The 13,771-nt window shown below is 41.6% G+C and overlaps 1 protein-coding gene across 2 annotated transcripts in view; it reads left to right on the top strand.

Moving 5' to 3' along the window:
- Positions 1-13,771, top strand: part of Vit (vitrin) — a 110,148-nt gene that overhangs the window by 44,434 nt on the left and 51,943 nt on the right. For both annotated transcript variants that reach the window (XM_047522679.1, XM_047522678.1), the window contains exons 4-5: positions 5,064-5,220; positions 10,857-10,990. In XM_047522679.1, coding sequence (XP_047378635.1) covers positions 5,064-5,220; positions 10,857-10,990 — 291 coding nt within the window. The remainder of the gene's footprint in view (positions 1-5,063; positions 5,221-10,856; positions 10,991-13,771) is intronic.

The raw sequence follows: 13,771 nt of genomic DNA, 5'->3' as shown, positions 1-13,771 counted from the left end.
ACAAGCCTGTAATCCCAGCGACTTGGGATGCTGAGACATGATTGCAAGTTTGAGGTCAGTCTTGGCAATTAGCCAGACACTGTCTCAATAAAAAGGGCTGGGGAGGTAGCTCAGTGGCAGATCACCCCTGGGTTCAATCCCTACTACCAAAAAAAGAAAAAAGAAAAAAGAAAAAGAGAGAGAGAGAGAGAGAAAATTCCTCCAAAAAAACTATTGTTCAGTCCTAGAAAGAGTTCTAGGGACCATAATTATTGATGTATTGATGATGGTGGGACTGTGATTTTGTCTAGTTCCCATGTTTTTTGATCCCTGCTAACTCTCTAGACCTCTCTCCCCCTCACTCACTATACTCCAAACACACAGGGGTTTTTTATGTTCTTCAAATCACTCAGCCCATTTCTACATCGAGGCTTCACCCTGGTTCTTCCCTCTCTCAGGCCTTTGCTGACTGGCCCAGTCTCATCATCCATGTGACAATGGTGGAAGATTAAATAGAGGGAATACAGGGCCCAAATCCTGTAAGGCCTATTAACCATCTTATGGAGTTTGGACATTATGCTAAGGGTAATAGGAAGTCAATGAGGAGTTTTGAGCAGGAGAGAGATATAATCTGATTCCATTTTTAAGGCACCACAGTGACTGTGCAGTGGAGAAAGGATTGGGGCAAAAGGTGGCAAGCTTGGAAGGAAGAAGCCAAGACAGAGCTGTTCTCTTAACAGTCCAAACAGGAAGTGCCTGTGACTTGAACCAAGTGAAGGTAGAAGGAAATAGCGGGTTTAGAAATGAAAAGAACAGGGTTTTCTAATGGGTTTGCTTCATTCATTCATGCATTCAGTATTCTATTATATACATCAATGGACAAATCAGACAAAAATGCCTGCCCTCATGGAGTTTATATTCTAGTACATGCAGGAAGGTGTAACTGTGACAGGGACTTTGAAAAAGCAGATGAAAGGAAAAAGAAGTCCAGGGTGAGAAGCCAAGTCTGAAGACAGCATGTATCTAGGAAGTAGCAGGGACAGTATTGGCAAGCCCAGAAATTGTGTGGAAGGGACTGTGGAAAGATCTCAAGGATTTTCAAATTTTCCTAAAGGTAATCAGAAGCTATTGACAATTTTTGAGTAAAGACTCCACATGATCAAAAACTGTTTAAGAAAAATGGAAGAGAATGCTCTGTGAAAGAAAGTCCATAGAAGGGAAGAATTAGTACGACCTGTTCACTGGATATCAGAATCAAGAAGGAGGACACGTTCATCTACAAATTAGTTGTCATTTTTATTTCATTAAACTAACAATTTTTGCATAATTCTCTTAAAATGGGATTTTGCACTTGTTGAATATCATAGTACAACAACATTAAGCTTAATATCCAATCTTTTGGTGCATAAGTGCTTCTATGTTATAATAATTCTTCTTCATTAACATCCATGAGACAAGCCTATAAAGGCTTTCTCTAATTAATATGGAAAAAATTTTCCCCAGAAGCAATTGGCTTACATTGCTGGGATCATTGAAAAGATGAATAGCAAAATAAGAAGAGCATACAGTTTGATTTTGCCTGCTACATACCTGGCTTGTTGTATGTCAAGTCACCTAATCATTGTTACTAGTCCTGGCATGAGACCCAACCCACAGCAGAAACATTTGCAGGTCTGTTCCTGAGATTCTAATTGTGCATTAAAATAGTGGCTCAGACAGTATCTCTGTTCTGAGGTGTGACCTCTGCCCAGGAACACTATGAGATCAATGCTGCTGACACCTGTACCTGTGTCTAAGGTCAACCAGCAGCTCTAGCCATCTGGTTTACCAGTGATTCTTCTCTTTTCCTGGTGTCTGATCCCAAGGACCTCTGGGAAGGAATCCTTGGCACATACTGAGATGCTGTCATGTGAACTCTGATGTGAAAATGATAGCAACTATAAGATGGCCAGGTAACCTTAAGGAACCATCCAAAGGAGCAGGTGAGGACATACAGGGAGAAGCTGAGCAGGGAGTGAAGCCTGGGCCTCTGTGAACACTCCCTGGTCCTCAGTGATCGCAGCCTGGGGTCTTCCTCTCTGCCAGCAGAAACAGTCCACTCCAGAAGGAACAGAAGAAGCTTTTGTCTTGCCTTCTCCCCATGCTCTTGGGAATAAACCTTCCTAAAACTTGAAAAGAAGTTCTTACCTGAGGTTAACCATGGGGACACAGCCTTCCCCTCTGAATGTCTGGGCATCAGTCAAAAGTCATCCCTCAAGTCTGAGAATGATGCTTCTTGAGCTGCCTTGCTTTTGAATTGTCCTCTCAAGGAAGTCTGGTTTTTATATTTTAGAGATAAAATCCAGAGGAGAAAATAAAATGTGAAAAAAAAAAACCCTAAACAAGAGAGAGAGAGAGAGAAAAAGGAAACCCCAACTTGTTAGCATTGAATAGTTCAAAAACATTCAGAGGAAATAAAAAGACCAAGTGGAGGGATGGAAGATGATTAAAAGAAAACAAACTACTTCACAAATAACTGGGAAAATACTGTAAAGAAATGAGCCATGTTTTTTTATATTCTTAAAGAAGAGCCGCCAGAAAGATACAAATGGCTGCTTTTTTTCTAGCTGGACATACACTACACTTTCCAATGATTTTGGCAATTACTCTGCAAAATTTAATTAGTTCATTCTCTCCAGCTTAATTTTCTGTACACATTTAACAAATATTTGACCTTTAACCACACTTTGCCATTGCTTGGTTTTTTTCCAAAGTAGATGAGCATATGTGCTTGATTTCATTTGTTTCAAATTAATGAGTTCATCCACCATTTCTGCTGATTCTATTGGGCACAAATATAGCAGAACTTATTTAAAATATTTCCTAGGTATTGTAACACACACACACACACACACACACACACACACACACACACACACAACAAATGCCCATCCAAAGAGGGGGGAATTGATTAGCAGAATGCAAAATATTCCCATGCATCATTTTCCCCTTGTCTTTTAAGCCAACTATTTCATGGAAAATTCTACAACTGGTACTGTGCACCCCATGAAGTCTTTTGACAGGTTTGGTCATTGAACAATATTCATTTAATAAGCTTCTGGATTTACACACCTTTACTCAATCCCTAAAGATCTGGCTGGCCTGCCAGGAGATCCCAAGTCTCCAAGTGTTGAAGTATGTCAGAATTTAATCCCAGGTCATAGAGCTTTGTCATTTCCTATTTCAAAGAACTAAGATCCAAAAAGAAGTTTTGCATTTTCTTTATATCTGAGGAGGAGATTCATTTGGATATGGGTAAGTGATCTGTAGAGGAAAGGAGAGTAGAACACACTTCAGTTTCACAGAGGGATCTAGCAATGAGCTGATGTGGCGTCTTCAACCCCAAAAAATTGCCTTTAAAAAACGTACTCCTAGACTCAAAGTAGTAAATGTAGCCGTGAGTATCAGAGTTGAAAGGCGCAAAAGATATAAAGGAAATAACACTGGTGAGGAGGCAACCTTTGGTAAGCAGAATGAAACCAACTGCTTTAATCACAGTTCTCCACTTCTTAATGGAGACCACAAATTGCTTAAGCCTGTGATCAAATCCAGCCCCAGTTCCCAGAAGGAGCACCTTGCTGGCCTAGCCCTGAGTGGCAAAACTCTCCTGGGAGGGGCGTGTAAGAAATGAGCAGAAGTTCTAACTTCCCTTCTTTCCCCAGCCTGAAGGAAATGCAACTCAGCTCATTCAGGTACATAAGGGTTAAAAAAAAAAAAATAAAAAATTGCGTGCTTTTTGGAAACAGCTGGAACCCATTAGCAACTCTGAGACCATCTTGGTAACTCAGTTAGAGGGTGGGTGGCCTGGCAGGGCTCCTGGATCCATGCGTGTAATCACAGACTCTTAGCACTGGGAGAGGTTTTATTTCCACCTCCCACCCAATGTAGAAATCCCCTTTTCAACTGTTCTGCCTGCAGACCTCCACCAATGGGGATTCAGTGCTTCAGGAGGCAGCCTGTTCCTTCAAGGACAACACCAATTCCTAGAAAGTTCTTGGCAACATTTGCCTCGATGGAAAGTTTACACCTTCAGTTCTAGCTCAGCCCTCTGGTTCACAGCACACAACAGTCGCACTTGGGAAGACAACTGTCCCTTGTTTCCAAATTCTTACCTTTTCGTGACTGAATGGCCCATTTCTGGGGACCATCACGACTGTGCTCATGTTGCAGTCCCTTCTGAAAATGGGACCCAGGACCGGATACATTCCCAGCGTGAAGGGCACCAGGATAGTCTTACCTAGGGAATCTTTTCCTTCAGGAGTTTCTGAGGGAAAATCTTTGCCAGGAAGATGCAACCCCATCTTTGTTTAGTTATTAGTAATAGAGCAAGTGGATGAGCTTCCCTGGATGCTCATCAGGGGAGTTCCCAGCTTGCCACAAATTGTTGAAGCAGATGAGAAAAGATCAATCCCATGGTGACCCAGCCTCTAGGCCTAAAGAATCCTCTAGGACCAAGGTCACTTTTGTCATATCTCCTCCTGTTCAAAGACCTTCCTTGGTGTCCCACATCCTGCACAGAACACAAGCATTTCAGCCCCCTGAACCCAGCCCAGTCCAACCAATCCACTGCCCTCCCACCAGGCTTATCCCGGGCATCTCCGCCCCTAAGTCTCATGCTCTCTTTGTTTGCCCTTCCTAGAATACCTTTCGTTTCTCATGTGAGGTGGTCTTAGAGTTTTCTCTTTCTGAGCTAACAACAGAGCTTCTGAAAACCCAGTATCCTCCCACCATTGACTCAAGATTACATTTCTGGTCACTAGAGGTGGGTCTTTTCCCAGAGTTCTCTTCTCATATTAATTAATTGTCCAAATAAGCACAGGAATAAATTTTTGCTCTTGGCAGACTGAATGCAATGGGTGGACATTGTTGTTCTTTTGGTCTGAGGAATGTCCTAATGACATCTCTGCTCTCATTATGTGGAAGGGATGCGAGGTCAGCCCAGGTTCTGACTTTTAGAAACTAAGCAAACTTACAACCCAACAGAGCCAACTCATAGATGAGCTGATACCACAGGTGTAATTTTGACCTCCTTTTTGTATTCCCAGCTGTGCCTCAGATCAACTGTGACGTCAAAGCCGGAAAGATAATCAATCCTGAGTTCATTGTGAAATGTCCAGCCGGATGCCAAGACCCCAAGTACTATGTTTATGGCACTGGTGTCTACGCGTCTTACTCTAGCGTGTGTGGCGCTGCGGTGCACAGGTGGGTGGCTCTGAGCTTCTTAATAACTAGCAATCAAGAGCTGACAGGGGCCAGTGGTGCAGGATTGCTGTATTTAGCAAGCAAAAACGTAGAAATTCAAGCATCCTGCATTTTAATAGGCAACTATACCCTAAAGAGATGAGCCAGAAGCCATATGTGGCCCTGCATCTCCTTTCACAACACTCTTAGAAAGGACAGCTTGAGTCTCTTTATATCTTGATGAGGAGGGAAGAATTCTATTCTAAGTTCATGACAAGGAAACCAAAGCAAAGCAAAGCCATTTTTGTTTCTACCTGTATGTGCTGGGCAAGGAAATGAGAGGGACATGACCAAAGAATGCCCAAATGTTTGAAGGAAAAACTAGCATGCCTCTCTGGTGTTGGTCTGGAGACAAAAGGGAACCAAAGAAGTGAGGAGAAGGGTGATGGGAGGTATCACCTGGTCAACCATTGGTCTGGGATCCAGGAAGGAGGACAGGAAACATGGCGTGCTTTGAACCAAGTCACTTCCCAAATGAGGAGATGGAAAGTGACCTTCCCAGAATCCTCACACTACCTTTTCTGAATTCTGGGGTCAACATACAGGGACATGTATGTCTCCTCAATAACTTTGATGATAAGGCTGACACATAGGGACCGAGCACTTCACCTGTGCTGTCTTATTTAGTCTTTGCCATTCTCCTATGTGGTATCTACTACTGTTTGCACCTCTGAAAGATGAAGACCAGTTAATGAGTTTTCTTAAGCCACACTGTTATAAAGTAGCAGGGTGGAGACTCAAACCCAAGTCCAACTGGCTGCAGAGCCCCTGCTCGTGACTGCTGCCAGAACAATTTTGAGATGTGACTCCCCAGTCAATGCTTGGATTAATGACTGGATGCCAGATGAAGTCTCTGAATTCTTCAAGCTTCTGGTATCTTTTTCCTTTTCTGTATTTACACATAAGCCAATTGGTTCTTTAGTCATTAACTCTGCCAGAAAGAGAGAGGTGACAATGTAAAATCCATTTCCTTTCAAGTAGATGCCTTGAAATTTGGAGGAAGCTGTAAGAAAAAAATGTACGTAAGATTAAGCTTAAGAATTACTGGTAGATTTTATCAGTCATACTTCCCTTTTCCCCACTATGGCTGAGGGGTGATGAGCTAACTGGTTTTTTAATGGCAGCAGGACTATGACAGCTTATCAAGTACAAGTAATGGAATAGCAAAGAAAATGACACCAAACACTGTTTCCTAAATTCAGACTATGAAACAAAAATTGCTTTTGCCCTGAAATCAATTTCATGCAAAATAGGAAATAGGTGTGTAAGTCTATACACACATATGTGCACAAATACACAGGTGCATGCCCCTATGTGATTATCTGTGCCACATGAATGCCTCCTACACACACTGATCACACTCATGCTTGCTCACACACACAGCTTTACACACGTGTGCATGCCCATACAGCCCACAAACACTGTGAGCAATCTCCAGTCTGTGTCTATATAGACTCTCACGACTGTGGAGACAGTGACATCTGCTGCAGAGGCTAGCTAAGTCTGTCCTAAGGTGGCCTGTATATTTCCAAGTGTGATCCTAGATGGTTGATACATTGTTGCCTATGGCACTTGCTGGCTGTCTCCTACCCTTCCACACTTCCTAGGAAGAAGAGAGCCACAAGAATAAATTTGACCTTACCAAAGATGTCATTAAAATGACAAGGAATCCATATATTTTGATTCTCTCCTAGCTTTAACTCAATCCTATGAGGTATTGTTAGCATCCCCATTTTTCAAAAGAGGATATTAGGCATAGGAAAATCAATTTAATTGCTAGTTATTTGCACACTGAAGATTAGAACTCATCTCCCCTGACTTCCAACCCAGAGCCCAGTTGTCACATTGTGATAAGAACAAGGGAGTCCCAGCATTGCTTTAGTGTACAAAATGAGAACTCCAAAAGGATGCAGACTTCACACGAGTCAGGGTTAGAAAAGGCTTCATGAAGGACAGAGGTACCCCTGGCAAGAAAATATGAAGGGCATTCACCAAACCAGGGATCTGCAGCCCCAGAGTATGGAGTGGACTACAGGACCTGGTGAGAAGAATACAGATGAAGGTGGAAGGAAAGAGCTTGAATGCTTCAGAAACAATATTGGCTGCTTGACCATTGAATGCCATGGTGGCTTCCTGGCACAATCGAAAAACTCATTGGAAGAGGTATTGCTATCCTTGGGGAGGGTAAATAACAATCTGAAGGAAAAACTGGAATTTTGGATGCTACGTTAGCTTTGTTTTTCACCAAAAGAGCATGTCTGTTTTCAGAAGGCAGGATTTAAGACATAGAGAACACAAGTTGAAAGTGCATTGGGGACCCATAGTCACTGTCCTGCCACAATGCCCCCATGGTCAGAGCTAGATGGAAGGAGAGAGCATATCTTGGTTTAGTAATTCAGGTTAATTTGAATTCATGTTCATATACTATATCGTGCTCATATGTTTTCTTATAAGTCATCTCCTTGATTCCTTCAAACCAAAGAGATTATGGACATAATGAAGACATTGTATTTTGGCTCAGTCTTATCCTAAATTAACCCCGTATGTAAAGGGGACTGTGTGCTGGGGAAGCAATGAAGAGGCCACCTTCATGCAGAGTACTCTTCCCACTGATTTCTGACCAAATGCTCACCCCTAAAACAGCAGCTCTACCAAACCTGTTCCTTCTCTCTGAACCAAGGAACTTACCCTCAGCTTATCGCTAACCCTTGGTACTAGGGACAGGAGACATGTAGACATCAATGCCATGTGCAGCACCATGCAGAGCGTCTGAGGAACACCAAGACGTGGAACTTGTTTTGCTCTTCCGGAGAATGAGGATACAAATGAGGTCACATTTCCATAAATTCTCCAAAGTGCAACCGCTTTGAGCTCTCATCTGCTCACAAGTGGAACACAGTCATTTCCCAACTCTCTCCCTCCTTCGCCAGTATCTTCTATATTGGCATAGTCTCCCTGATTTTGAAATATCTGCATCCTCCAATTAGAAGGGAAGATGAGGCTTCACTCTACCCCAACAGGCAAATCTCATGAGAACCCATAGTTTGGCATGTACATTTGTCCCAATTTCTGGGTATTCAGTCTTGCATAACCCTCGCAAGGGATGTCACAGCCACAGGGCTCCTGACTCGTATACGGGAGTGTGGGCACCAGCACACAGTTCCTCAAAAAAGCAGTCCCAGGTGTAATATAATATAAACCCAAGGGAGAATGATTTCTCTGAAGAAAAAGGAAAGGGTAAGTGTTATTTCCCATTTTCCTCATTCATTATAAGTTAAGGAGAGCATGAGATAATTTTGTTGTTGTTTTTTAAATCATCATAATTTTCAGACTGAGCAAGTGGTGTGCTGGAAAATGTTTTTAAAAACCAGTTTTCCAAAAACAGGGCAAAGAGGGGACAGGCCCTATTTGCCCTTTTCCACATATATCTACTCACTCCCACCATGGTTGATTTCAAGCTACCAATGTCAAGTCAACCAGCTCTCAAAATCCTGAAACCTTGACAATCATCTCCCAAACACTGGTCTAATTGGTGCCCAAATACCACAAATAGGCCTTCTTACACAAAAGCATTAATTCCTGTCCTTTCCATAAGAAATTTTCCAGTTCAGTTGAAGGATAAAATTAATTGCAGACATTTTTAGGAAGTATTACAGGATAGAACAAAATCAGATTCTAAGTTGTGAGAACCAGATTCTAAGAGGATTGCAGGTGCAGAGCAATGCCAAACTCTCTGAGAGACTCTGGGGATGGATGTACCTGGAAAGCTGCTCAGGCCTGGTCAGGCAGACATGGAACCAGATTTTCCAGGAGAAAGAGCAGCATAATCAAAGCCACGTGAGTGGAAATATGTGGTTGGCCAGGCAAGCAGAGACCAGTCTGACTATAGTGGGAGAAGACTCTCCCAACTGTGGAGAGAGGGCAGGAAGTAAAGACTCCGAGGAGTGAGAAGGAGTTGTCATGGGAGGTCCTGTGCTCTTGAACCCAGAGAGGTAGCATGATCACAAGGGACAAGTCCAGGATTGGAGTCAGTTAGACTTGGATTCAAATTCCTCTTGCAATTCACTAGTTAAGAAACCTTGAGTGAATCAGTCACTCGGAGAAACAGCTTGCTTCTAGGGAATGGCAATCGCAGCGTTCCCTGTACGCCACTACTCAGAGGTTTGCTGGGAGGACCCAGGGAGATGTCATACGTGAGATGATTTTAAAGCAATTAAGTGCTTCACATGTCAAGTATTATTATCACTTTCTTTCCTTCTGGGTCATTGGGAAGTTGAGTTGAACATCGCTGACTCACGGAGAAGGTGGGAGAGCAGGAAATGGCAACTACCACTCCAGGAGCAGGGGAAGGGTATTTATGGAAACAAATCCACATACTCTCTCATCCCCGGTGCCATGAACTACAGATCCCCAAAGGAGTCACATTAGGCTCTGAGGCAAGGAGATGTTATTGTGAAAGTGCTATTTAGGAACCAGAATGGACCTCTTGCCAAACAGAGAAGAAGAAACATTAACATAGACATGTCAGTCAATATCACATCAGGATTTAAAACCTGGAGATACCTTACAAATTAAAGAAACAACTTCCGGTCGTTGGAAAACGCTTTTCTTTCTGCTTTCCCCACCCCCCACCAGGGGCAGGAAATTGAACCCAGGCCTCATGCATTCTAAACATGCATCCTATGATTGAGCTACATTCCCAGTCCTAGCGACTATTTAAATATGCTTAATATAGCTGCACATCTTCCCTTCCTGGCCCAGAACAAACAAAAAAATTTAGTTTAAATAAATCCATACTAGGTCAGGGATGTAGCTCAATTATAGAGCACTTGCCTAGGATGCAAGAGGCTGAGGGTTCAATCCCCAGCAATGCAATTTTTAAAAAATGTCTCTTCAAAGATTTAGAATTAAAGCAGAGCTCTAAAGCAACTAAGTACATTGGATCAATATCAGAACATGTCTATTCGGACAAGAAAAGAACCAAATACTCCTGTCATCCTGTCATAAATAAGGGATGGGGCAAAGGCAGAATGGGAACAAATCCTGTTAAGAAAATTAAGAATTTCATACTGCCATTCGTAATGACTGGATTCATTCTGTGATATCACAAAACATAATTGGAAATTGTTAGGAAAGAGGTTTTACCTAAGAGAACCAGTGAGAAGCTGGGTGTGGTGGTGCTCCTGGAGTCTCATCTACTCAGAAGGCTGAGCGAGAGGTTCACTTGAACCTGGACAATGTAGTGAGACCATGACTCAAAACAAACAAACAAAAAAAAGAAAGAAAAAGGGTGTGCGTGGGGGAAATCCAGTAGGAACGAGAAAGCCAGGGGAAAAAGACATTTGAGGCATGGTGACCAATTCCTGACTGACAGATGGGGTTCCATATGAAGGAAAAGGACGCTGAACCTGGCAGGTCAGGTGCCAGGCTACATCGATGGGGACGCCATTCTTGGGGCTGGGCTGCAGGTCAGGGTAAACTTTTCCTTAACCTCACTGCCTTCATTTGTCTACATAAAGATGGAGGCTGGCTTGCATGTTTGCTGATGTCTAAGAGCATTTCTATACTTTCTTCAAATTTTTTTTTTCTTTTCATAGCGGTGTGCTCGATAATTCAGGAGGGAAAATACTCGTTCGGAAGGTTGCTGGACAGTCCGGTTACAAAGGGAGTTTCTCCAATGGTGTCCAGTCATTATCCCTACCAAGATGGAGAGAATCCTTCATCGTCTCAGGTATGGCTACATGCTGGACCAACACTACTAACAGTAAGTGCTTGGGATGACCTCCCAGGGTGAGGCAAGCTCTTTTCAGTGAGCTGTTAGCTTTTATTGATGGTCCATCTCATTTCATAAAAATCCAAAGCACTAATTCTTCTGATAATTAAGATCACTCAACAATGAATTATAATTACACAATAAATCACTACGAAGTCAAATCTGGAAATGTTAAAACCTCCGATTGCTTGTTTTAAATACACTACTGCTATCTTTAAGTCCAAACTTTTAATAAAGTGGATTGCATTTAATAATTTATATTTTTAAACTAGTCTTTTTTTAGGCTAATATGCCCCATACCTGGAAATTAAAAAGAAACATTAAAAGAATAGTACAATGAATACCCATATTTCTTTCACCTAGATTCACAAATTGCTAATATTTTGCCTCATTTGTTCTATCTACCAATCCATCTATCATCTATGGATACTTTTTTTTTTCTGAACCATGTGAACATAAGCTGCAGGCATCGAGTCACTTTATCCCTAAATGCTTCAGCACACATTTTGTAGGAACAACATTTTCCTAAATGACAACAATATAATACCACACCCAGAAATTAACCTTGACATAATAATAATATCTAATAAAAAGTTCTTATTCAATTATCTCTGAAGTATTCTTTATTATAATTTCTTTTTTTATTAGGATCCTCAATCTGATCAAAAGTCATGCATTGCGTTTGATTGTCATGTCCAGTTAGTATCTTTAATCCTCCAACACACTACCTTTTTGGTCATGAATGGCTTTGACATCTATGAAGTCCAGGTCAGTTGTCTAACAGTATGTCCCACAATCTGGACAAAAAATACTTCCAACTGCTTCCTCGTGATTGAATTCAAGTTAAATATTTTGAAAAAGATAGGTCATAATAGCATATCCATTGGGTCATACCACAATGGCCACATCAGGAGGCATGTAGTATTGGTTTATCTAATTAGTAGTGAGACTAAGTTTGATTAGTTGGCTACTTTACCATATCTCTCCCAGGCAAAGATACTCATCACTAATAAGCAATCTATAGAGTGATACTTTAAAACTTGAATAACTGCTTCCCAGATAAATTTCACTTGGTAATTTTAATATCCAGTGCTCATCCTTGCTGTAGCAAGAATTACATTAGTACAATAGTCCTTCAGTATCATGGGGACTGATTCCAGGACCCCCTGTGGTTGCCAAAATCTGTAGGATGCTCAATCCCTTACGTAAGAAGGTATACTGTTTGCATATAACCTACATGCATCCTTTTATATACTCCACGTCATCCCTAGATTACCTATATAATAACTAATATAGTGTAATGCTAGGTAAATAGTTATATATATTGTTTAAGGAATAATGACAAGAAAAAAAGTAAATACATGTTCAGCACAGATATAATTCTTTTTCCAAATATTTTCAAACTGAGGTTAGTTGAAACCACAGATTTGGGGATCCATGGAAACAGAGGGCAATTGTAATTGTAAAATAATAATTTTTCCTATTTCTGTCATCCCTTCCACATTTATTAGCTAGTATTCTTAAGTAAAGAAGAGTTTTCTTCCCCACAACAACCTGTGCCTGTTTTTTTTTTGTTTTAATGTGGACTGTGGACTCTTGGATTGTGTTTTAAAAAATACAGCACATTATTATCCATTATCATCATTGTCCTTATTAGTGCTCGTGTTTTATGAGATTGGCCAGCAGGAGCCCCTCAGGCTTTTGACATGTCCCCATTAACATCTGAGTACAACACAATGTCCTAGGCTCGACTTAAACCTCAACTATGCAGGACCTGAGTCTCCCATTTTCTCTAAGACAGTTCAGCAGGATTTTAAACTCGACTCTAGCCAATCTTCCTGGAACTGTCATGACTTTCCTGAGAAGGAGCCACCTATGAAGAGGCAACCGAAACTGAGAAGAGAAATGTCTCATAACATGCCAGGCCTTCCAGACGGGGTGGCTCTCTAGAATTATTAGGCATCCCATGCCCTAAACCCTACTATCCTCTAACTGTCAGGGTTGTAATACAACTAAAGACAGACCGGTTAGGGTTCTTCTCAAAATGAGCAATTCCTGTTCCCTTTTGCCTGCCAGGTTCTGCACACCTAAGGTTGAAATTGGACCGGTCTCTTTATCAGATAGTGGAAGGGCATCAACCCTTTGCCTTGTAACAGAACTCAGAACAGAGTCCATATGAAAATGCTAGTGTCTAGAATACAAATATGTTGAGACAGAAAGAAATATAATCTCCACATAGGTGTTTCCAAGTAACCCTTGGCTAAATAAAAGCATTTCGACCTTAAGGGGCTCAGCCTGCAATTCAAGAATCCCACCAGAGGCTTAAAAGAAAAATTAATTCCATGAGAGTAGAGATGTTTTAGGTTTTTAAAATGAAAATCAATCTGCTGAGATTATTCCCTATAAATTTCAGCTTCCATCTCCCTTCATTCCTCCTAGTGACATTTAACCGAAAGTACTTTTCGCCAACGATAATAAACATCCATGCTTCTGCGGTGGCTAGGAAGCCTCTTTCGAATGGATGAGTTACGGAGTGCACTGCGGCAGAAGGCTGCAGCCAAGGAACACCCCGTTATTCAGAAGTTCACGGCCAGCAAGTTTAACTGGATCATGTCAGAATCCTCATGACCTTTCTCTTAAGTTTTTATTTCTAATTTTTATAGGTCACTGTGCTCCTGTAATTAATTTGCTTTGGAGAACTGGGGGTGGAGGGAATATGCATTTTTGGTCAGCATGATC

The sequence above is a fragment of the Sciurus carolinensis genome, chromosome 13 (assembly GCF_902686445.1).
Source record: "Sciurus carolinensis chromosome 13, mSciCar1.2, whole genome shotgun sequence".
Classification (NCBI taxonomy): domain Eukaryota; kingdom Metazoa; phylum Chordata; class Mammalia; order Rodentia; family Sciuridae; genus Sciurus; species Sciurus carolinensis.
Note: the sequence above shows the minus strand (reverse complement) of the source record. Positions and strands in the feature narration are given on the sequence as shown.